This window comes from Megalobrama amblycephala, linkage group LG23 (genome assembly GCF_018812025.1).
Source record: "Megalobrama amblycephala isolate DHTTF-2021 linkage group LG23, ASM1881202v1, whole genome shotgun sequence".
NCBI lineage: Eukaryota > Metazoa > Chordata > Actinopteri > Cypriniformes > Xenocyprididae > Megalobrama > Megalobrama amblycephala.
In genome coordinates, this window is record NC_063066.1 from 28,144,176 (window position 1) to 28,168,873 (window position 24,698).

At 37.4% G+C, this 24,698-nt stretch overlaps 1 protein-coding gene across 2 annotated transcripts; it reads left to right on the forward strand.

Moving 5' to 3' along the window:
• The first annotated feature begins 912 nt into the window (after positions 1 to 912).
• On the forward strand, positions 913 to 24,555 carry zgc:110843 (uncharacterized protein LOC541492 homolog). 2 transcript variants are annotated; one of them, XM_048176641.1, is made up of 3 exons: positions 913 to 1,075; positions 20,568 to 20,740; positions 24,024 to 24,555. In XM_048176641.1, the coding sequence occupies exons 1-3, from the start codon at positions 1,003 to 1,005 to the stop codon at positions 24,111 to 24,113; spliced, it is 336 nt and encodes a 111-aa protein (XP_048032598.1). In that variant the 5' UTR covers positions 913 to 1,002; the 3' UTR covers positions 24,114 to 24,555. The 2 variants fall into 2 exon arrangements, with proteins under 2 accessions (XP_048032598.1, XP_048032597.1); XM_048176640.1 differs by having other exon boundaries at positions 916 to 1,075; positions 20,538 to 20,740.
• Positions 24,556 to 24,698: the final 143 nt, after the last annotated feature.

Here is a 24,698-nt window from a genome sequence, read left to right on the forward strand (position 1 = left end):
TTGTGTCTGCATGTTTTGTTTTTTCCCTGATGTATTTGTTAAACCGGTCTTGAAAGACATTTCATTGATCTCATCTATTTGTTCATCCTTTTAGACAGATAAATGTAATCAAAAACAAAATGATTGCTTAAAGTTGTAAGTTTGTTTTTTTTTTTTTTTTTTTTTTTTTTTTTTTTTTTTTTTTTCATAATTTTTTTTAAACTTTTTTTTTTTTTTTTTTTTTTTTTTTTTTATGGGAGCTTTTTCCTTAGTTTGGTCTGGAGGGTCATGGCACTTAAAGTGACTGAATTTATTAGATGTGCTATGTGCAGTTTACTCTGCAATATTTCATTAAAATGATTTTATCAGCTACAGTATGTTTTTGCAAGCAGGTTGCATTAAATGTTTTACAGTTGTTATGGGTTATTACAAAATTAAATACATTTGAATTATTTACCGATTTATTTTATATTTTGGTTCTTTGTAGTTTGGAGACATTGTTTTTCAATACGAAGTCTTGTGGACTGACTGCTTAAAGATACCTCAATTCCTTTTGCAAATCGTTTTCACTTAAATCTTTCAGGTTGAAGTGAACGTACAGTTGAAGGACAGGTGAGCTTTATTGTCCTTCCGCTACAACACAACATACAAGGGAACGAAATGTCGTGCCTCACAGGACCACAGTGCTACATATAAACAGACATAAACATGAAACAAATTTATACCTATGACCAATATAAATTTATGTTGTTTAAGAAACATTTTATATTACGAAATAGTTAAATGTCACGGCTAAAAAGAAAAAGTGAAATAAGATAATCCGTACCAAACTGCCAGCGAAGCGCTAAAGAGGGATTCGGGTCCCATGTTTACAGCTAGTGCGAGTGGATCACGCTCTTCAGTCATTCGTCAAATATCCAGTGACGCAATCACGCAGAGTTTCCGCAGTGACGGCGTCACTCTGGTTCAGCGTCTCAGACCTTGTGGTGCCCTTAAACTTGAAGTCCTAACAACTGTACCGTCATGGCATCTCAAGTGCCAGGGCTTTCAGCTCTTTCCAAATCGGGGTTAATACCGGGTTTCAAGGTTTCTAAAGGTAAGGTTTTTTGGAATTTATAGCTGGTGGCAACCTTGATGGATTGAAGTCTAGCAATGCTATAAAGAATCAACACATATTTGTCGGAATGTTCCTTTCCATGTTGTGAATCCGAATATTATATTCATTTTAGATTGACATTCTTCTAACGCAATACAGGTGAGCATAATTATGAAGCTTACTGCATGCACGCGTTATTAGGTCATAAGTTTGCTTTGGATAGAAATTCTACTAGAAATATGTTTACAACTCAATTTTATGACTGCTTTTTGAGTATGTATGTAATATGTCATGTCGAGATGTCAGTGATCACGTGATGACGTCAAAGAATTGCGAAACGAACCTTTCATAAGAACCGAGTTTTGGTAATCAGTTGGACAGTCAGAGGTTAATCCTTCTCACCTGACCAAGGTGATAGGCACTACTAACTTAAAACCTGGATTTAGCCATCTTGTATCCGTGTCGACATATGTCGTGACTACATTTTAGTGCTGATTAAGTTTCATGGGTTTAGTGCAGGGGCCTGTACCATGAAGCCGGATTAGCTGGCTAGCCAGGTAAGTTTCAGATTAGTTTGTCAATCCTGGGTTTTAGGTACCATTAAAGTAACTTGACTTTTAGCGGTGTTCATCGCCATAGTAACTTACGTTCCACGGCTAACCTGCTCCGTGGGAGGTTATGTTCTGGGTTAGAGATTTCAAACTGAAATTGGACCAATCAGATGTAAGCTAAGTGACTCTGACACACTCAACACAATAAAGTCACTCCCCCAGTTTTTCTTCCTCCAAATTAAAGGTCATTATATAGTAAAAACAAATATTTAACAATGAAATTGTCTGGTTTTAATGATAATATAATGTATATGATTTGTATAATTATATGATCTATATTTTTATTAATCCATTACACACGCAAGTTTAGTGTAACAGTAGTTATTAAGCACTTAGTTTCAATGAATATTAATATATATAGATCATATGTAATATAGGCCTAAATAAGGAGTAAATATACTCTTTAAAAATGACTACATGTGACCTTGTATGTTTAAGTCTCTATCGCTATATATTATCAACTATATAAACTTTCAGGGCTCTCAAGTTTTGAACTGAGTTTAGAGTGAGATTTTGGCGGCGGCGGCGGCAGCGAAGGGGGTCTGATATGAAAAATGACACACATTCGTACAAATAAAAAAATATTTATTTAATTCAGCATTTTAGTGTGTATGTGAGTGAGTGAGTGTGAGAGATATAGTGAGATAATGGTAATATAGCTAATCATACACATTATACTGTTGTTTTTCCTCAACATTATAATGTGAAACAATATAAACATGGTAACCATATTCCGACTCTAGTGTACGTTATATGTACGTTACGTTCTGCACCATAACTGACGCGCTCTGCTTTACTAGTGTTTTTTCCGATCGCTGCTTGAGCTTATAATAGCTACTTTTGTTTTGATTTTTGGCCCTCTAGCGGTTAATAAACAGAACTGCACGCGTCTTGCGGAGGAACATTGTAGCCGGAGCTACTTTTCTCCGTGTTTGTCTATGGCGAGTCACGCAGTTACTGTGATACTCTGCGGCGAGTCCTACCAGTCCGTTCTGAAATAGTCCGAATATAAACACTTATTATAAGTGTACCATAATGATTCAGGATAAGACAAAACACGGTTTGGAAAATGGATTCATGTTGTATATTCTCATATAATTTTTGTAAATTTTTAACACACAAAAAAGTTGCGGACTGCAGCTTTAAATACACGAATATTCGTTTTTTTTTATTAGCCCAAATATTCAAATACAATATTTTGGAAAAATGCCCATCCCTACTAGCTAGGCAAGTTCACGTAAAGTACTCTGGACAAACTGTTAACTAACCTACCAGCTGCCTGGACACAAATATTCCCCAGCAATTTGATGAGATGACTTACCGTAGGCTATTCATAGGATATGGTCCCACATCAATCACGATCAGTCTGTAGCCAGATGTGAATCAATGTGACTGACAGGTGTCCTCTTCTGTAGCTAACTACTTCAGCGAGCATCTGAATCAGTGAGCGAGCCGTGAATCACAGAATGTGTCGTTGGAATCAGAACGTAAACGTTGGAATATCTCAATCTTACCCGGATACAGCAATTCTATTTTCTGATTGGCTGTTCGGTAGCTATATTTTTTTATTAGATTAACTGGTGCGTGGCAGGGCCTTCTGAACTCTATGGGGAACTCGCTTGATTCCTCTAATAGCGGCGCAACTTGTTGTGCGTTATCCTGGAGATTTTTCTGCGTGAGAAATACAAGGTGTGGCGTGTGAGCGTGTGAACGGGTTGAAATGCGTGTGTCTCACGCCCAATGCGTGAGACTTGAGAGCCCTGTATAAACTAACTTCACAACTTTCACTTGCACTGATAGAGAAAGATAATTTCTTTTATTTGTCCTCTTACACAGACAAGTATTTTCCATTAATGTAAATGCATTTAAATTCTTCATTTTCAGCGAAAGAGTTTTGAATCACGCTGGCTCTCTCCAAGAAGTGAATCACAAGGCTTGTTTGAGATGAGCAAATTCTGCGCAGAACCGATCACCGGTGATCACAGCGAGATGCATGCCGGTTAGAAGTGTGTCCGAGGGTGGGCCGCCTTGCTCTGATGTCTATAAGGTTATGAGGGGTAAATTCAACAAAATGTGATGATTGCTAAGCAAACTGAGAGGAGAACTAACGTGTATACGCACGCCAGCCGTCTGGCCAAAATCCCATAGTATTCAGGCGTCAGACGTAAGATATGAGACGTTAGACGTCACGGTCACGTGTTGGAGCTGCGCTCAAAGTGCGCGGCGGCGATGGCGGCGACGTAGTTGAGAAAGTATATTTTTTTACTTTGCGTCTGGATAACGTACGTGTGGATAAACGTCTGGATAACGTACGTGTGGATAAACGCCTGGATAACGTACGTGTGGATAAACGTCTGGATAACGTACGCGTGGACTAACGTCTGGATAACGTACGTGTGGATAAACGTCTGGATAACGTACGCGTGGACTAACGTCTGGATAATGTATGTGTGGATAACACTAATGATATTAGCTTTATTCCTATTTTGCCCAAAGGAAGCTTTAAGGTGTAAATGTTCATAAGTTGGAGGAAGCATTACAAATCTGTCTCCCTGATTGAAGCTTGGCCATTCCTCCGGCCACCTCTGTTGAGCAAGCACCGAATTAACGGCTGACTTTTCTCCGTTCAAAGGACACACCGGCACAGAGGAATTCCAGCTGAACTAAGGCCTCCACCTCTTAATATGGAAAATAATAATAATAATAACAAGCCCAAAAATGCATATAAGTGGCCATGGTAACACTGCAAGTGCGCGCTTGGCTTGAAGCAGCTAAACAAATAAAACACAACAGAGTCGAGCTCGACGGTCAAAACGTGTTTATTTATTTATTATTTTTTATTTTTTTAAGCGCATGTTTAGGCTACTTGGAAAAATAACGGAAAAGTGCTGCAATGGCATAAACAACCTTAAGGTTAGAACAACAAAATAAACAAATATATTGCATGGTTATACACGCTCGTTTGAGATGTGTTGCATTAATTATTATTGGAAGACTTATTTATTTGTTCTCATGTGCTTGCATTCGATTTTTCTAATAAATTGAATTATTATATTTAAGCTTTAGTTATATTTTAGGTGATGTTGCTGGGCAAGTGAATTAAGAACAGTGCTCAGTCATAAAAAAAAAAAAAAAAAATGTGTGTGAGTGTGAGGCGCCGGCGCGATCACTTAGCCTATATTTTCTTATAAAAGCGGGGAAAAAATTAAAATACTCAGACATTTATGGTCACATTTATGTAACACATTTCGAATCTGTGAAGGGTTAAATAGGCCTATTATTTTTGTACACTCACAATAAAAAGAAAAATTTGCCTGTAAAATAAAGAAAACAAAAAGAATTTCCTTTCTCTGGACTTCTCAAAAATGAACCGAAACTCAGCATATATAGCTTAGTCTATTACTTGTCGCATTTTGTTCATTTCATTTTGTTAATATGTTTATTAGGTCAAATAAATTTGCGCATAGGTTATTTATTCCTTTAGGATTTAATCCTGTTTTTCTCCATTCAGAAGCGCTGCTGCCCGATGATGATGATGATGATGATGATGAATCCTCATGTTCTGTTGTTTATTCTGCTATTTCTTCATGTAGGCTAAAACGAATTAAACCCCTGGGATTTTATTAATGGGTCACAGACAGGTATCCATTGTAATTTCGTTGAATGAACGAAATGGCATCGACAAGGCGACATTTCTAGTTTTCGTTTAGTTTAAGTTTTTTAACAAATTTTTTTTTTCTTCTTATATTCAGGTTTATTTCGATTAGCATAAATGTTTTAATAGTTTTAGTTTTTGTTAGTTAAGTATAATAACCCTGCCTGGGAAAAACATCCACAGAACTGCAGTCAATTTTCCAGCTGTTTAAGCCATGAATATTTACAAATATTCACGAACTATTTATTGCCGTCTGGGGCACAATCTCAGGCCGGGAGTCTCAGACTCATCGAAGCCAAATACAGTTATTGATGCTCGGGAAGCTAACAGCAATTTCTTAACGATCAGCATTTTATCTGAAAGCGGTTCACCTGAAAATGTTGTCCAATAGAGGGAGCCACAGGATAAGGAATATTTTAAGCTTATATTCCTTATTTTTAAGCTTATTTGTTTCCATACTTTTGAATGTAACCATTAAATTTCTTTAACCATGTTCTGACAATATAGTTTTACTGTACATTGACATATGTGAAATGCTTATCCCATGAATAATTATTTTAATTTATTCTAATATGCTGCCTTAACTAATAGGCTATGAAAGTTTGTTCTGCATGTATATTTATTTTTTCCAGTATTATAGCTTAAATTAAAATTTCTATTAAAATATTACAGATTAAAGTGTTTGATAATAGGCCATAGCTTGCTCTCTGGATTAATCTTTTAATTTCGAATTTGGTCTTTTAATTTAACTGTCTTTAATGCATCATGCATTTTTTATATATATATAGGCTAAAGGATTTCTATGGGGGACAAAACTCTGAAACAACATGTTTTACTTGGATAATGCAGTAATATCATTGTAGTGTTTATGACAGGAGAAATGTGTTGATTAGTTGTCTATGGTTGTCATTGTAGGACATTAAACCCAAGCATTTTCAAGTTAAGCAATAGCACATCTTTTAATGTCAGTTGATTGGCTAATAGACCATGTTTTCGTCAACATATTTAAACAAAATTAGGAATGGAGAAATATTCAGCGATTTTGAGGTGCTAAAATGTTAAATGTGTTTTTTTCTTTTTGCTCAAAACAAAGCAAAAACACTAATTTACAGAACTTCAGACAATATACAAAATAACAACTGGCAAAAGTTACTTTAGACGTCACGGCGCAGACGTCACGTAGCTTCTCACACGGCTTCTCAGGCGAGTAGGGGGGCGACGAAAGTGTCACGTTCCTTATCATACGTCATTGGTTTAATGTCCTACAATGACAACCATAGACAACTAATCAACACATTTCTCCTGTCATAAACACTACAATGATATTACTGCATTATCCAAGTAAAACATGTTGTTTCAGAGTTTTGTCCCCCATAGAAATCCTTTAGCCTATAGCCTATATATATATAAAAAATGCATGATGCATTAAAGACAGTTAAATTAAAAGACCAAATTCGAAATTTAAAGATTAATCCAGAGAGCAAGTTATGGCCTATTATCAAACACTTTAATCTGTAATATTTTAATAGAAACTTTAATTTAAGATATAGCCTATAATACTGGAAAAAATAAATATACATGCAGAACAAACTTTCATAGCCTATTAGTTAAGGCAGCATATTAGAATAAATTAAAATAATTATTCATGGGATAAGCATTTCACATAATGTCAATGTACAGTAAAACTATATTGTCAGAACATGGTTAAAGAAATTTAATGGTTACGTTCAAAAGTATGGAAACAAATAAGCTTAAAAATAAGGAATATAAGTTTAAAATATTCCTTATCCTGTGGCTCCCTCTATTGGACAACATTTTCAGGTGAACCTCTTTCAGATAAAATGCTGATCGTTAAGAAATTGCTGTTAGCTTCCCGAGCATCAATAACTGTATTTGGCTTCGATGAGTCTGCGACTCCCGGCCTGAGATTGTGTCCCAGACGGCAATAAATAGTTCGTGAATATTTGTAAATATTCATGGCTTAAACAGCTGGAAAATTGACTGCAGTTCTGTGGATGTTTTTCCCAGGCAGGGTTATTATACTTAACTAACAAAAACTAAAACTATTAAAACATTTATGCTAATCGAAATAAATCTGAATATAAGAAGAAGAAAAAAAATTGTTAAAAAACTTAAACTAAACGAAAACTAGAAATGTCGCCTTGTCGATGTCATTTCGTTTTTCCCCCCTGACTTTCAACCGACGAGATCATTATCTTTTCATTAACCGACAAAGTAAAATAAAATTAGAATTTAACGAAATTACAATGGATACCTGTCTGTGACCCATTAATAAAATCCCAGGGGTTTAATTCGTTTTAGCCTACATGAAGAAATAGCAGAATAAACAACAGAACATGAGGATTCATCATCATCATCATCATCATCATCATCGGGCAGCAGCGCTTCTGAATGGAGAAAAACAGGATTAAATCCTAAAGGAATAAATAACCTATGCGCAAATTTATTTGACCTAATAAACATATTAACAAAATGAAATGAACAAAATGCGACAAGTAATAGACTAAGCTATATATGCTGAGTTTCGGTTCATTTTTGAGAAGTCCAGAGAAAGGAAATTCTTTTAGTTTTCTTTATTTTACAGGCAAATTTTTCTTTTTATTGTGAGTGTACAAAAAATAATAGGCCTATTTAACCCTTCACAGATTCGAAATGTGTTACATAAATGTGACCATAAATGTCTGAGTATTTTAATTTTTTCCCCGCTTTTATAAGAAAATATAAGTGATCGCGCCGGCGCCTCACACTCACACACATTTTTTTTTTTTTTTTTTTTTTATGACTGAGCACTGTTCTTAATTCACTTGCCCAGCAACATCACCTAAAATATAACTAAAGCTTAAATATAATAATTCAATTTATTAGAAAAATCGAATGCAAGCACATGAGAACAAATAAATAAGTCTTCCAATAATAATGAATGCAACACATCTCAAACGAGCGTGTATAACCATGCAATATATTTGTTTATTTTGTTGTTCTAACCTTAAGGTTGTTTATGCCATTGCAGCACTTTTCCATTATTTTTCCAAGTAGCCTAAACATGCGCTTAAAAAAATAAATAAATAAATAAACACGTTTTGACCGTCGAGCTCGACTCTGTTGTGTTTTATTTGTTTAGCTGCTTCAAGCCAAGCGCGCACTTGCAGTGTTACCATGGCCACTTATATGCATTTTTGGGCTTGTTATTATTATTATTATTATTATTATTATTTTCCATATTAAGAGGTGGAGGCCTTAGTTCAGCTGGAATTCCCCTGTGCCGGTGTGTCCTTTGAACGGAGAAAAGTCAGCCGTTAATTCGGTGCTTGCTCAACAGAGGTGGCCGGAGGAATGGCCAAGCTTCAATCAGGGAGACAGATTTGTAATGCTTCCTCCAACTTATGAACATTTACACCTTAAAGCTTCCTTTGGGCAAAATAGGAATAAAGCTAATATCATTAGTGTTATCCACACATACATTATCCAGACGTTAGTCCACGCGTACGTTATCCAGGCGTTTATCCACACGTACGTTATCCAGACGCAAAGTAAAAAAATATACTTTCTCAACTACGTCGTCGCCATCGCCGCCGCTCACTTTGAGCGCAGCTCCAACACCCAGCCAGCAATGACACGTGGGGCCCAGATGGGTTAACTACGGGTTCCATGGGTACTGTGTGGGCATGGGCTTTGGCTGGGTGAAATCAGCGGGTCCCATGTAGGTTTTGTAGTACGAGTCCCACATAGGAAGCCCATATGAGCTGATTACATGGGCCCCATAAGGGACAGGCATGGGCCAAGTGGGCATGGGTTTGAACTGGGAATGCACATATGGGTCCTGCATAGAATTTTTATGGGCCAAATGGGCATGGGTTTGAACTGGGAACACATATATGGGTCTTGCATGACATATTTATGGGCCAAGTGGGCATGGGTTTGATCTGGGAACACATATATGGGTCTTGAATGGCATATTTATGGGCCAAGTGGGCATGGGTTTGAACTGGGAATGCACATATGGGTCCTGCATAGAATTTTTATGGGCCAAGTGGGCATGGGTTTGAACTGGGAACACATATATGGGTCTTGCATGACATATTTATGGGCCAAGTGGGCATGGGTTTGATCTGGGAACACATATATGGGTCTTGAATGGCATATTTATGGGCCAAGTGGACATGGGTTTGAACTGGGAATGCACATATGGGTCCTGCATAGAAATTTTATGGGCCAAGTGGGCATGGGTTTGAACTGGGAACACATATATGGGTCTTGCATGACATATTTATGGGCCAAGTGGGCATGGGTTTGATCTGGGAACACATATATGGGTCTTGAATGGCATATTTATGGGCCAAGTGGCCATGGGTTTGGGTGATTGGTTCAGGTCCAGCAATATTATGTAATGCTCATCTACAAACAAGCATCAAAAATAAAATAAAATAAGCTTAACTAGGTACAGGTACAGTAGATCTGTTTGGTTAGGCTATCTGAAGATCTTCAGGATGCATTGAAATATACATGGTTTATGGTTTAAGACGGTAAAGGGAGGGGCTGAGGTAGTTAAAGAAGTAGGCCTGTAAGGACAGAGGCCCTTTCAATTTAAGTAAAAGAATAAAGCTGCAGAAAGCCTTCCGACAGTGCATGGAGCATTCACATAAACACTTTCATTGGTGCAGTGACCCAGATTGGGACAGATTTATGGGGATAAGTGTAAAGGCAGACATCCCAAGTCTCCCGGAAGTTCCGGGAGTCTCCCGCATATTGATAGCGACTCCCTGATACCCGCAAATTAGTTAAAATCTCCCGGAATCTAGAGCGAGCGAGCAAGAGCGCGCATGCGAGACAGAACCTGCGTCTCAATCAGCTCCCTAGCTCCCTAGGTCGTGAATTAGTATTAATGTAAATGAATGTAGCTGATTCCCTGATCAGTGCCCTGACTACTGAACTAGGGAGCTGATTGAGACACACCCAGAGACTGTGTTTCAAACCGTGTAGCGCGCGCACGGCAGAGAGGAAGAGGGAGCGAGAGACCTTGCGTTTGTGTGTTAGTGGGCTTGTGTGCGAAGGGCATGTAAGACAGAGAGAATCCCGATTGGCCTGTTTCGGCAAATCAACCAATCAATTGTCAGTGTGGGCGGGCTTTTATCTCTTCTCCTGTACCAAATTAATCAGTTATGTCTATCTAGAACTATGATCTAGAAACAGGAGCACCATAGCAGAGGGAGAGAAATGAAATGACTGAAATGACTTTTTGCAGGTTGGGATGTCTGTAAAGGAGACAGCATTGCTACTGCTGGCATTTGAATATTTACAATATTTATATTGTATGAATATTTTGCTAACTTAACATAAGTTGCTTATAACATATAGTTGCCTGTAGAATGTTGGGTAAATCCCTCCCTGATGCCTCATAGGACCCATTTTGCTACCCTATTGGCTTTTGGTCAGTTTGCACATCCATCTACCACGCCGGATACCCAGATTCAAGACCCGCTTGGGGAGTGGTTTCTGGTATCAGAGGTGGAAGTCATTAATTACAAATACTTAGATTACTGTAATTAAGTAGTTTTTTGGGGTACTTGTACTTTTATGAGTAGATTTTCAAGCCTGTACTTTTACTTGTTATATTCATTAATCCATGTAATCTACTAAGTTACTTTTAAAATCATAGTTGAGTACTGAGTACAATTTTAATTCATATCCAAACCTTTTATCTGCATTTTTGTAGCCAGTAAGGTGATTTGATACCAAACAAGCCGATGAAAACCGGGTCATGAGGACGGAAAACAAAACAAAACAAAACAAAAAAAGGACGTTAATGATTGATCTTTCATTGATTCTGAATGAAGAATTTAACCAGTTAAAAATGTATTCATGGATATTTAATCAATAGTCGTGGCTCCTCATGTAATTTAGTTTTTTGTCTGCCGAAGACATTTGCTTAATAAGGAAATAAAAACTTAAATGAGAAAAAAATGATGTTTTGCATCTTATCAATTATTAATGATTAATAGATTGTTGGCATGTTAACTTCTGGTAAAGGAAAACACACAATTTCCAGCCCTAGTCTGGAGAAGTGACGGTGACATCAGTGGTTAAAAGTAACTAATACTCTGAATATTTGTAATTTTTTTTTTAGGTTTTTTTTTTAGTTTTTTTTTTTTTTTACAAACTGTACTTTTACTTGAGTATTTCTCTAACACCGGTACTTTTACTCATAATTAAGTAATATTTTAGCAATGCACTTAATTGTACTTGACTACAGATTTTCAGTACTCTCCACCACTGCCTGTTATGCACAACAACACTGTGACGACTTGTACAGTTATCAATCAATTTATGGGTGGAATATGAATATAATAATTCATAACGTTTTATGAATAATTATATGCGCATTTCAACCCAAGGGGGAATTAACCATATATGGTGAATTAATCACAACGAATAATCACTCACATATATGATCAGTTCTAGTTTAATAATTATGTGGAAAGCTATCGGTCCGTCCAGCAAACCGGTAAGTATCCACAGACTATTACGACAGAAATGTTATACTCAGGCCACGAGGATAAATTTCTGTGATAGCATCCAAACGTAAAGCAATGATATTAGGATCAGAACGTTAAAGTGACTTGGTTGTTGTTGTTAAATGAGCAAGTGAACAAAAGCATGGATATGACGTGTTTAATATACGGAACGGGTAATACAAAGGTTATACGGATAAATGTACATAAGTAGACATAGATACATACAAAGTGAAAGTAAAAGTCAGAAAGAGAGATGATCAAAGAATGGCCAATTCCAACAGTCAACCTTGAAGAGCCAGCAAGGAAACCCAGTATTTAAAATCTTAACAAATACTTGCATGTAGGTTCGTTGTGGTGCTTAGAGATTCGGAGCGCTCAGTGTGGTGGTTGGTCCTTCAGGAGGTGATCTTCAGCAAAGTTTCAGACGAAGGCTTAACTGGAAGTAAGATGACTGGAAGATAAAGAAGAGAGTCTGTCTCTACGGCAGGAACTTGTGCAGGAAAAACTTGTGCAAGAAAAGACGTGTGTTGTGGTATTTTAAAGACAACAGACCAGAACGCCTTCCTGATAACGTCCTCCAATGATCGCGTTGCAATTTGGCGGTTTTCCACATCTCTTTGTCCTGTCCAACGGGTTAATTTATGGTATGTCAAATCGGTGCATTTTCTTCATAGTACTATTAAACATTGAACGATGCATTTGACAGAAATGTAACGTACATGGGTGAATAGCTCGGACTCACAGCTTTACGGAGAGATCAAACTCGACAGGTGTCTCTCATCATATAAAGAAGATACACTTTCTACTCTAATACTATCGTTTAACATGAAAACTAACCTACTACAGTCAATTCTACGATTCTACATTAGTAACACATACATGCAACAAGCACCATAATGGCAGATACATTCATATTTGCAGGTATAATATTTGTGTATACAGTCTTTATGTAGGGCTTTTGTATGTGTGTGTGTGTCTGTGGGTGCGTGTGTGTATTTTCCTTTTTATGACCGTTTGGAATTCGGGCCTGTCTCCTCGAAACCCGATCCGTGGCGTTCGCATCTCCTTTGAAGTCACAGAGGAGAGGTTTGGGACTTATCGAAATAGTCATAAAAAAGAGTCTCGTGATCCATTTGTGTCTGCCGGTCCGGAATCAATGTAAGATTTACAAACCAAAGTTTCCGCGAATTGAGACTTAAACACAGTTTATGGTGGGACCTGCTCATCCTTGAGACTGTGCAGACCCTACAACACCTAATTAGGCTCATTCATAATGAAGCCAGCGAAGCAGTTAAGTCGTTTGTTAATTCTCTCACATATCCTTTAATTTACGAATTTTACTGTATTAAATTGTTATTTGGTCAGGCAGTTCGGACATCTCTGGGGCCTGTATGCAAAGGCCGTGTTTCGCGCTCAAAACGTTAACAGTCCATTCGGAATCGGAAAGCAAGCTGGCTGTGACTTGGAGGTGAAATGCATATTTCTTCCGACCAACGCCGAATTTCCATAAAATTAAGGTAAGTTGAAACATTATGTTGCCATAAAAATAACACTGCAGATTGTACAGTAGTCTGTATTTTTGGTTTGTGCTGTTTAATCTGATGTAGAATCTAACCAAAAGGAAAAACAGTGGGTTTGGATTAGCTATAGGGCTGGACAATAATTCAGTATCAATATATCACATACTTTTATTCAATAACGGTGATATGATATAAAATATATTCATCATTATTTCACTTCAAATTCATCTGAGTCAATATCAGATTCAGAGTTTGGTTCCGTCCCGATATCTTATTATAAAAATATAAGAATTATTAAAACTCGTAAAATATTCTGACAAAGGAGCTAAATAAATGATAATTGTATAATAATAATATAATTACCTACATTTTAAGTATATGAAAGTAAAACAAGCACAGCCAATTTGATGGAGCTGAATTAATATCAGCCGAATGACTCCCAGGAACATCTGAGTGGTTTGGCATCATGAGCATCAACCGTGATGTTCCTGGGATAAGGCTTTAATTTAAATTGTTAAAGATTATGTTTGTTGTTCAATGTATTATATAATGAGTGTATTTTGTATTGTATTTTTGGAGGGTTTTTTTCAGAGATTTTTTTAAAATTATTTTTTAGTTTACCGTATGTTGTGACATTGTTTTTTAAAGATAATTTTTGTTGTTCAATTTAATATATTTCTTGCAGTTCAAAGCTGTCACAGACACGTCAGGTTCCAACATCACCCAATCACAACGCACGCTATCTCCAGAGTACTGATCACCGCCACCTGCACCTCATCACCCCACTCATCAACAGCACTATAAAGCACACACGCACACAGCACTCTATGTCCGGTCTCGTTCGCATATACTTCCTGTTATGCTTACCTCAAGGACTCCTCTTCGTATACTCACCTGTCTCCAGCGTGTCTCCTTCCCTCTGTGTGCCTCGTCTGCTGTGTGGGTGTGTTCCAGCCAGCTCCAAGTTACTCCAGCGATCTCCAAGCTCCAGCGTATCTCTACCTGCAACGGAAAGGACAGTAACTATTCCTCGTACTACCAGTTCTATATCATCTGCATCCAGTTCACTCACCTGTCTGTTATCTCTTGCTCTACTGTGGTCAATAAAACTACCAATACCTGTTACATCTGTGTCTGCCTCCTGTGTACCGTAACAAAAGCATCAAGTGTCTTGTATTTATCTTGTACTTACATTCATTCTTCGTTTTTAATTTTTCTTAGATTGTTTCCTTAAATGAATGGTTGGGCTTACCTTGCATGAATTGCCCAGTTAGGACCAACATAAGATCCTTACAGAGCCCACTTTAAGCCCATATGGGCATTCACGGTTGAATCCTGGTGCAAGCCCACTTTAAACCCCTTTAGGCAGGTGGGGCCCAAATGGGTCTGACACAAATTGCCCAGTTAAGACCCACATAAGACCCTTACAGATCCCACTTAAAACCCACCTGGGCATCCATGGCTGGCCCCCATGTGGATCCCGGGTGCAAACCCACTTTAAACCCCTTTGGGCAGGTGGGGCCCAAATGGGTCTGTCATGAATTGCCCGGTTAAGACCCACATAAGATCCTTACAGATCCCACTTAAAACCCACCTGGGCATCCACGGCTGGCCCCCATGTGGATCCCGGGTGCAAGCCCACTTTAAACCCCTTCAGACTGGTGGGCCCCAAATGGGTCTGACATGAATTGCCCAGTTAAGACCCACATAAGACCCTTACAGATCCCACTTAAAACCCATCTGGGCATCCACGGCTGGCCCCCATGTGGATCCCGGTTGCAAACCCACTTTAAACCTCTTTGGGCAGGTGGGGCCCAAATGGGTTTGGCATGAATTGCCCAGTTAGGACCCACATAAGACTCTTACAGATCCCATTTAAAGCCCATCTGTGTAGCCATGTTGCAAAGCCCACTTTGGACCCCTTTGGGCAGGTGGGGCCCAAATGGGTCTGACATGAATTGCCCAATTAAGACCCATACAGTACCCTTACAGGTCCCACTTTTAGTACGCCTGGGCTTCCACGGCTTGCCCCAATGTGGATCCCGGGTGCAAGCCCATAATGGGGCCCACATTTGCCGCCCAAGAAGCCCTCATCTGGGCCCCACATGTCATTGCTGGCTGGGCACGTGACCGTGACGTCTAACGTCTCATATCTTACGTCTGACGCCTGAATACTATGGGATTTTGGCCAGACGGCTGGCGTGCGTATACACGTTAGTTCTCCTCTCAGTTTGCTTAGCAATCATCAAATTTTGTTGAATTCACCCCTCATAGATGTCATGCCGACGTGTATCAAAAACCTCTCGCGAGTGCGAGGCGGACGTGTCGGATTCTGCAGTCGAGCGCAGTTGCTCTCCACCGACTGCGCTGACCAAAAGCACGATGGGAAACGACTTGCTGACGACACAGCTTAAAGCTTATTGGTTTAAACAACCGTGATGTATTGATCTGATTTAAAATGTTTGATTTTAAAACTCTAATATCATGTTTTTATGTGTAAAAATAATGTGTGAATATTCCCAAACTCTCTGACACAGTGATCTCTCTATGGGTTATGCGAACGTTGTCATTTATAAAAAAATATATATAAAAACATGTCTATAATTAAAGTAAAAATGATTGATACACACATATTTCGAATGGAAATAAATAACAAGTACTTTAGGAGTATTGATCATTATGTTTATTTTCATATAAAAGCAACAGAACTTAAATTACATCCATTTTATCAGCAACACAGCGCACGAGTGTGAATCCCGCGATATCCGCCTTTGATCTCGTAGGTTCTGATCCACTACGAGAACAGAGAACTGTTCGTCTTGCCTGCACTTTTTTCACTCCTCCCCTAACTGCAGCCGCCTACTCTCGGCTGAACTTCAGGCGAGGCTAGGCGCATCTCAAACAAGCCTACAGTTTATTTCTGTTGTAAGGCATGTGATTGGCTGTTTGCCACTGATGTCACGGATTCATGTGCATGCGCTCCACAAACTCAGGATCATATGGAACGCGAACGGGGCCAAATGTCTTTAAACGAAACGCGTGACTTTTGACCGTGTCAACACGCACTGTTTGTCCGCGTCAACGCGACAACACACACAGCAGCCAATGAAACTAGGTGTGTTCGACATCGGCTGCGGCTGGATGTAACCGATCGGCGAGATTAGCCGCGTGCAGGCGGGGAGGAGCTGAAAACGGAGACGTGAAGTCGGACACTTTCTGCTTCCCGTAGTGACGCTCGCGCTGCGTTTGCATCGGTTTGCATACTTTATCACAGCTGAAGTGAAATAAATGCAGTATTTGACTAATACACTGATGTTTCAGAGACCTTTTCATTCAAAACTTTATGTATTGCTTACAGCGTCTGTTTTTACAAGAATAAAGTTCAACATAAGCATATGTTATTTAAATAACAATGTAGTGGTATCTACGTTTTTTATCCGTTTTATTTTGATAAACATGACACAATACAACATCGCGACTACATGAAAAGAGCTTTAACTGTCATAAAAACACAGATTTTTGAGCATTAGTGGAGCTGAAGGCGTGACACTAAACACGAAACACACGTGATCGTTGTCATGCGGTGAATCCGGCCAATCATGAAACAGCTGTGTCGTCATCAGCGCTCGTGCAGCTCCTCTTGAGAAACTCAGTGCCCAAGGAAGTCGACCGGAAGTTGAAGTCGGCCGCGTGCCGCCATCTTGTAGCAGAACTTCACTTGCGTTAGCATCCCATTGACCATTCATTTTGGCGTCACTTTGACAGCGAATAACTTTACATCTGAGGCGTTTAAAGACTCCATTTGTCCATTATTTATTTCTAAAGATACACAACAATGTATAAAGGGCTCCATTACCTTCTATGTTACATTATGGCCCCGTAGAAACAGTTTTTGTAAAAATAGGCTAACGATTGCGTCATAACCACTCGACTCTCTGTCGCACAGTAGAGAAATTACCGTACAGACAGGAGGAGAAGCTCGCAGGCAATAGTATGCATTAACTTAATATGGCGTACTGGCGTTACATTTTAAAATACTATACAAACTAATTAATCAGAATACTTACTCCTGCTCACTCACGCCAAAGAACTCCCCGCTCAAGCTCGCCGTCTCTGCAAGATTAACGATGGCAGTTTGCACGCACAGCTACTAGAAGATTTACATCTGTCAGACAGGTTGCTGACGTCATCAAGCTTAGTTTGAGTCTGCGCGTCAGAAACGGAAGTGCTAAAAATCGCTAAAAATGGGCTTCACTTGTCTCAATTGAGTTCCAATGGGGTCGCTGTGTCCATTTCTTTTACTGTCTATGGAGAAACTGCGCTGGCTAACTCAGGCGGCTGATCTCGAATCGCTCTCGCGGTACTTTAAAGCCATACGTCACAGTCACATGACGTCAGTGCAGTCTCAAGTCGGACAACATTTCTTACCGGCATGCACTGCTTCAAGTCAGCCGCCGATCGGTCTTTGCGACGCTGCATCAAGTCGAACAAGCCTATTGTTGTATTTGAGACTATATTTGCATATGTGACGCGATGGTACGTATGGCCTGGTTGGTATATACGTATACAAACATCAGATGTTATGTTTATTCATGAAAGATGTCGTAATGGTATGCTGGTATGCACGTATACAAACATCGAGGGAACATTGGTACGTTTTGTGTGTGATGTCAGCCTTATGTCATGATTTGTCATGCCCTTTTAAGTTGTCCTGCGTTCTTTCTCCGATACAAAAGTCAACAGCTGAAACCATCATGGCTCTTAGAAATTTTAACTCTTCCAAAAATGTTGTTTTTGAGTATAACTACACACAAATATGCACAACTGAGGAATTTTACAGTTGAACTGAAATCAACTGAACTGAATCAACACTGAAGTCACTTGAGCTGAATATTGACACTATATTGGCTTGTTAGAGCCGCTTTGCAGCAGAATTTGTTTTGAATTTGTTACTGAAGCTACTATGAAACAATATATATTGTAGCTTGTATGCATATTCTTTCTTTCTCAAACCTGAGTTTTGATTTCTAAGTGATCAATTTATGTATAAGTGTTTTCACACATGGTCATTGGCTGTATAGGTTATCAGTAAATGACAATGCACCACCCCCGACAAAAAAAGGTTTTGTTAGTTTTGAATGACATATCTAATGTAGAGAACTGTGTTTAGAGTTTTGCAAAAAGGTTGTTTTTCAATTGCAAACTGTGTGTAAAGCATATAATGTGCTTGTAGTTTTGCAGACTTGGTCTTAAGATTCTGTACATGAGTGAATGGTTTCAGTGAGTGAGCCTCAAGTCACACTTTTAGTGTCTAAGCAATTTGAAAAAAATGTAAAACAAACTGTGACAGAGGTCGCCTATATGGAATGAACCAAGAAAATCTTAAAATTGCATGGGACCGAGAAGCATAAATGGCAGCAAAAAAGACTGCCATAAAAAAACCCAAAAGACAATTATTTTAATGCAAGAAATAAATAAAAAAATTCACACATAAGTTTCTGTTTGTTAGTAATCTGTACTTAATCTGTATTTCAGAAAGCCATTTTATTTTTTAAAAACACGATTAAGCAGATTAAGGCCTACTCCTGTCTTAATTTAAAATCTGTCTGGGAAACTGACCCCAAAGGTTTCACAAAGTTAGTCTTGTCCCTATAACTTATGGATTCCTAAAGACATGTTTATGGGTAAATAAAATATTAATAATACAAATAAAATGAATATCAAAACATATTTTAAATATAATGAAGTCATTTTATTATAGAAGTCATCAGCCTGCAGCAGCCAATATGATGTTCCTGGAAACAAAACAGAGACAGAACAGTATAAACAAACTATACAACCAACTAACCACCAAATTACAAAAACATTATTAGGCTATGTGAAAGTGAATAAAGTTCACTTTGTTCACTGTGTGTGTGTGTGTGTGTGTGTGTGTGTGTGTTCAGTTATAAATATGTGCTGTGTAAATTAGCCTTCATACACTTAGAAATTATATATAGCCTAACTTTAAAAAACAAACAATAACCCATATAGATAAATTATAATAATTGTATAATATTGAGAATTTAGCCTACTTAATATACATTGTAACATAAGGCTACTTTACGCTAGCACAGTAGTCAGTTAAGCAATTAATTAATATTTTATATTAATATGTAGCCTAGGCTACATCTAAAGGTAAGTCCTTTAAAAAAAAAAAAAAAAAAAAAATATATATATATATATATATATATATATATATATATATATATATATATATATATATATATATATATATATATATATATATATATATATATATATATATATATTACACTTCGACATGTACAGAATGTGCGCGTTAAGAAACACGTTCAAATTTGTCGTCTTAACATGGTAAAACTGTGCGTCTTTACATGTACTAAAGTAACGCGACGACAACTGACACCTTAACACGAGCAGAATGTGCATGTCTACACACACAAAAGAAACATGTAAAAAATTGCCGTGTTAACGCGAATAAACAGTGCGTGTTGACACGGTCAAAAGTCACGCGTTTCGTTTAAAGACATTTGGCCCCGTTCGCGTTCCATAGGATCAAAGCCTGAGTTGACAGAGAAAGTTGATGATCAGCATCATGGTACCAACAAAGCCGGATTGGAGTGGATTGGTTTTGTCAACTCGAAACTAATCCTATAACCCTGAGTTTATTCATCTACCATCATGGTACAGGCCCCAGGTGTAATGACGACTTTAGGTCACATGACACATAAAGACACTATATAGTGCCAGTAAATAGCTACCTGTATTCTGTACTGCATGTGTTGTGTAGATCACTAAAAAATGATTGTGAAATGATTGCTTAAAATTTCAATAAATTACTAATTTTTAAATGTTTTATGAATTCAGTTTATTAGACATTCTTTTCTATTATTGATATTTAATTTAATCATTAAAACACAATCCAGGAAAAAAAATGAATCTAGAAAAAAAATAAAATGATAAAAACAGAAAAATCTGATTTCATAGTTGTCTGCCTATAGATCATAACATCCAAAATTCAGTTTTAATATGTTGAGAGTCCACAATGAGTATGTAGAAGAGTGTGCGGGCAACCTCCAGGCCCTTTCAAAAACGAGCACCCCCTCGTGTGTACATTTGCAGATCAGCTGACCACCATCGTTCCTGTTGCAGTGGCTGCGGCTCTGAGCACCTACCTGCTGACGCGCTACTTCAGTTCACAGAGCAGTCCCAAGAGCAGAGTCAACATGTCAATCAACAAAGACAGCCCGAAAGTAGTGCACAGTTTTGACATGGAGGACATTGGCAACAAGGCCGTCTACTGCCGCTGCTGGAGGTCCAAGAAGGTGAGTGAAACCACCTTGATGAATCATGTTAATAGGATTTTAATGCCTGCTGGTTTGTTTGGAGATTATCTGCATGAACCACTTTTAAACCAGCAAACCCTACTGTATCATAGTTGATACATGATTTTCTAAGGCTTCCAAATGATCAACATGATCAAAATTTGGTTAAAAAACCTGTTGTATGCAATCTACTCCATGCCTTCTGTCATCTGATTGGTAGTTTATATTTTTTTAGCAAGTAAAAGGCCTTTTAGTATAATTCTAAAAGTAAGATCTTTACTGAATTTTATAAAATAAGTGTAATTACTTTTATTGTAAGTAATATTTCCATACATGATTATCCATACATCATTTTATAGAAAAAGCATGTTAAAATAAGTAACAGTTGAGACAACAGGCTTTTGAGGAATGTTTATTTGTTTATCTCCTGCGGCCAGTTGTTCAAAAGAAATCTGATCGGATTGGATCAAATCCTGAAAATGGGTCATTCAAAAGGAAAAAAGGATTCTGAAATCAGATTAGATCACAAAATCCAATCTTGGTTTTGATCTGGATAAAATCATCAGTTTGTGTTGTTCAAAACTTTTTAGTAAGAGTGGGATACCTTTGATCCAAAAAAATCTGGATTATACTGATCCCATCAGAAGGGTGGATTTCAAGAACAAAATGTAATAAAACTTTAAAACTGGTCAAAATGTCATGACCAAAACTGGTCATGTAATATACATACACACACATTATTTATTTTGCTCTTGATTAGTTAACTTTTAAAGTAATAAATTAGAAGTAGACATTGCTACATATTTAGTCTTTCGGTAACCTACTGTAAAGTAAAAAAGAGAATTTGGTGCAATAAAATAATAATCCTCAAACAGCTGTAAATATCTAACAAAAATATAATATTTAATTCAAAGTGTTTTTTTTTTTTAATCATTGTTTGTAAACTACATTAGCACAATCATAAGAGATGAAACAGTCAAAAGTTCTTCGCGAGCAAATGCAGTGTTTCTCTGGTGAAAGGCTACGTGAAATCTTTGCAAAAGCATTGGAATTTTTTTTTTTTTTTTTTTTTTTTACCCATCTCATATTCTTTCTATCACCATGTCCCTTTAGGGGCTCCGTAGAGCACAAGTAATCCACATTTGGTAATCTGAAAAAGTACGTATCTGGATCAAGGTGATCCAATCCAATTTTGCTTTGAAAAACCAGCACAAAAGTAAGATGAATAACCTGATCCTGGATAGCAATACATGGGATTTCCAAATCCAGATAATTCTGATCCAGAATTATCCAGACTTTTTGAACAACTGTGACCTTTTGCATGAAGCTAGTTGAACAAACTCTGAGTTTCAGAGTAGGTTTGGAGTTGACAAATCCAGATAAATCCAAACTGCTTTAGATCAGGCTCAACGGGCTCACAAAGTTCGGTATAAACATTCTGTCAACTCAGGTTTAATCCAGAGTTTTGCGATTAACTCTGAAAGTTAAAACCTGAAAGTGTGACGTGTGGCAAACAGACAATCACACAGAACATGGAGAACGTCCTTTTGATTCACTTCTCGCAAGAGAGCCGCGCAATTCACATCTCTTATGAAGATTAAAAGATCATTATGAAAAAATATTATGAAATTAAATGCATTTACAAAGCAGGAATAAACATTGCTGCTGCAGTTAAAGTTTCAGAAGGCAACTGACAGAAAGAAAACTATATCAATGCATGTGAATCAAACAAATAGGCCTTATAATTTATATAGCTTCACAAAGAGCTCAAAAGAATATATGTAAGCTTAACCTGTTTTAAAGCTTTATATTAATGAATGTAATATATTTATTTTAATTTAAAAGCAAAGTTTAATATTGTCAATTAATATAATAATTATGAATGTCATATGAATTATAATTTATTTAATATAAATATAATAAAGAATTAACAGCAAAAGATGAGCAATTTTGTCTCTAAAATGTTTTCACTATAAACGGATTTAATTTGGAGCGAGAGATGCAGGGGAGTGGCTTTATTGCATCAGATATAGATCACTACTCACACCTGATTGGTTGAGTTTTGGTCTGCTATCTCTAAACTAGAATAAAACCTGCTCCGGAGCAGGTTAGCCATGTAGCATAAGTTACCATAGCAATGAAACCCGCTAAAAACCAATCCACCTTCATGAGCCTGAAAAAACAGAGTAAAAACTATAGATCTTTGATCATAAAACTAAGCATTTAAATCACTTTACTAAGGGTACATTTACACAACAATGATGTTCCAAAAAACGGAAAAGTTTTTTTCCTTTGCGTTTTTTTTTTTTTTTTTTTTCTGTGTATGTCGTCAAAACGATCCCTGTTCACACGAATCCGTGAAAACATCTAAAAACACTATTATGCTCACTATAGACTGAACACGTAATACTCATGCACGTGACATCAACGTTTTCACAAATTCATGTTTTTGTAGTTTACGTGGAGACAATAACAAAAAACTTGCACTTTGAAACCCATTTTGAGGCCCCCAAAATGATGTTGTTGTGTAAATGAATGACCAAAACACAAAGTTTTGTTTTTAGTTGAAAATAGTGTTGTGTGACAGCTGATATTTATATGCATTTTATGCAAGTAGTCAGTTATACTGTTAGAAAGAACTATAATGTATTGTTTTACATTTCACAATCTTACACTTTTGGCCAACAACGTCTTCACCAAATGGCATATTTTTGCTCAGTTTGGGTCACTGAGGTGTTTTCTTCCTCCTCAGCTCTGAGCTCCATGTTCTCTATATATAATACAACATGAGCTATAAATGCCTGATGCATCAATATGATACAAAACATAATTCTCATATTATTACAGTTCCTTATTTGTAAGTCACTTTGAACAGAAGTGTCTGCTAAATGATTAAATGTGAATATACATAAAGTTTTTGTTGTTGTTGTTGTTGTTTTTTTATTTAGTTTACATAACTTTTATTTACTTATTTATTTTTTTATTTTGTCTAAAGGTTCAATAAACTGCTCCATTTAAAGCTTTTTTTTTTCTTACTATTATTTGATATGTCAGGCTTTACAGGGTTTAAAGGTATAATTCACCCAAAATTGTGAACCCTCATGACACTGTTTAGCACGTCCAGAAGCACCATAGTAACCTTGAAGAGGTTCTTGCAGACATACTAATGCAAAGTGCTATAATAAACATCAAAACCACCGGGGCTGTGGAGATGTGTCATTATTATCTGAAAGATCATCAAGTGTGGTTGTGATTTGTATGTGTTTGTTTGTTCCCTGGACAGTTTCCCTACTGCGACGGCATGCACACCAAACACAATGAGGAAACGGGTGATAATGTTGGACCGCTGATCATTAAGAAGAAAAACCCTTAAATATTCTGTGTGTGTGTGTGAGGATTTCATGTCACAATTACTGTAATTCTCAATGTTAATGCATCTCATTCACATGAGAACTTCCTGTAGCACTGCAGACATGCATCAGCAAACATACTGTAAACTTGTGTGGTTTTACACTTGGTCTTCCTCTCCACCTCTAACACAACCCATATAATTTAAATGTGCTTGTACTCGAATATAACTTTGCACTACAGCGCAGATGAATGTGGCTGAGAGGTGGATGAGAGGGTCAGAACTATTATGCACAGTTTAATGAACTTTTCAGTGATTATGACTTGAACATGTAGTTTATACCATTCTCTGTTCCATTTTCAAGACCGCATGTAAGTATATTTTCCATCATGATCTGTAAGAAGGCCATGTGAATTTTGCTGTATGATGAAGATGTGCATTTTGAATAAACGTGATTTGAAATGGTTGTCACTGTTACACACTCTGTTCTGCATATATTCACCAAGCAGGGTTATCTCAAGCCATAGTTTTAAAACAGGATGTGGGAGATAATGTGCTCTGCTTCCTGTACTGCTGAAAAACACAGGAAATTAGAGATCCCCTGCTGAA

What these genes read in the sequence shown, in the direction of transcription:
- zgc:110843 (XM_048176640.1), top strand. Translation starts at nt 1,003, where the DNA reads ATGGCATCTCAAGTGCCAGGGCTTTCAGCTCTTTCCAAATCGGGGTTA. An exon ending in GGGTTTCAAGGTTTCTAAAG is followed by an intron (nt 1,076 to 20,537) that starts GTAAGGTTTTTT and finishes GTACATTTGCAG; the next exon opens with ATCAGCTGACCACCATCGTT. An exon ending in GCTGCTGGAGGTCCAAGAAG is followed by an intron (nt 20,741 to 24,023) that starts GTGAGTGAAACC and finishes TTCCCTGGACAG; the next exon opens with TTTCCCTACTGCGACGGCAT.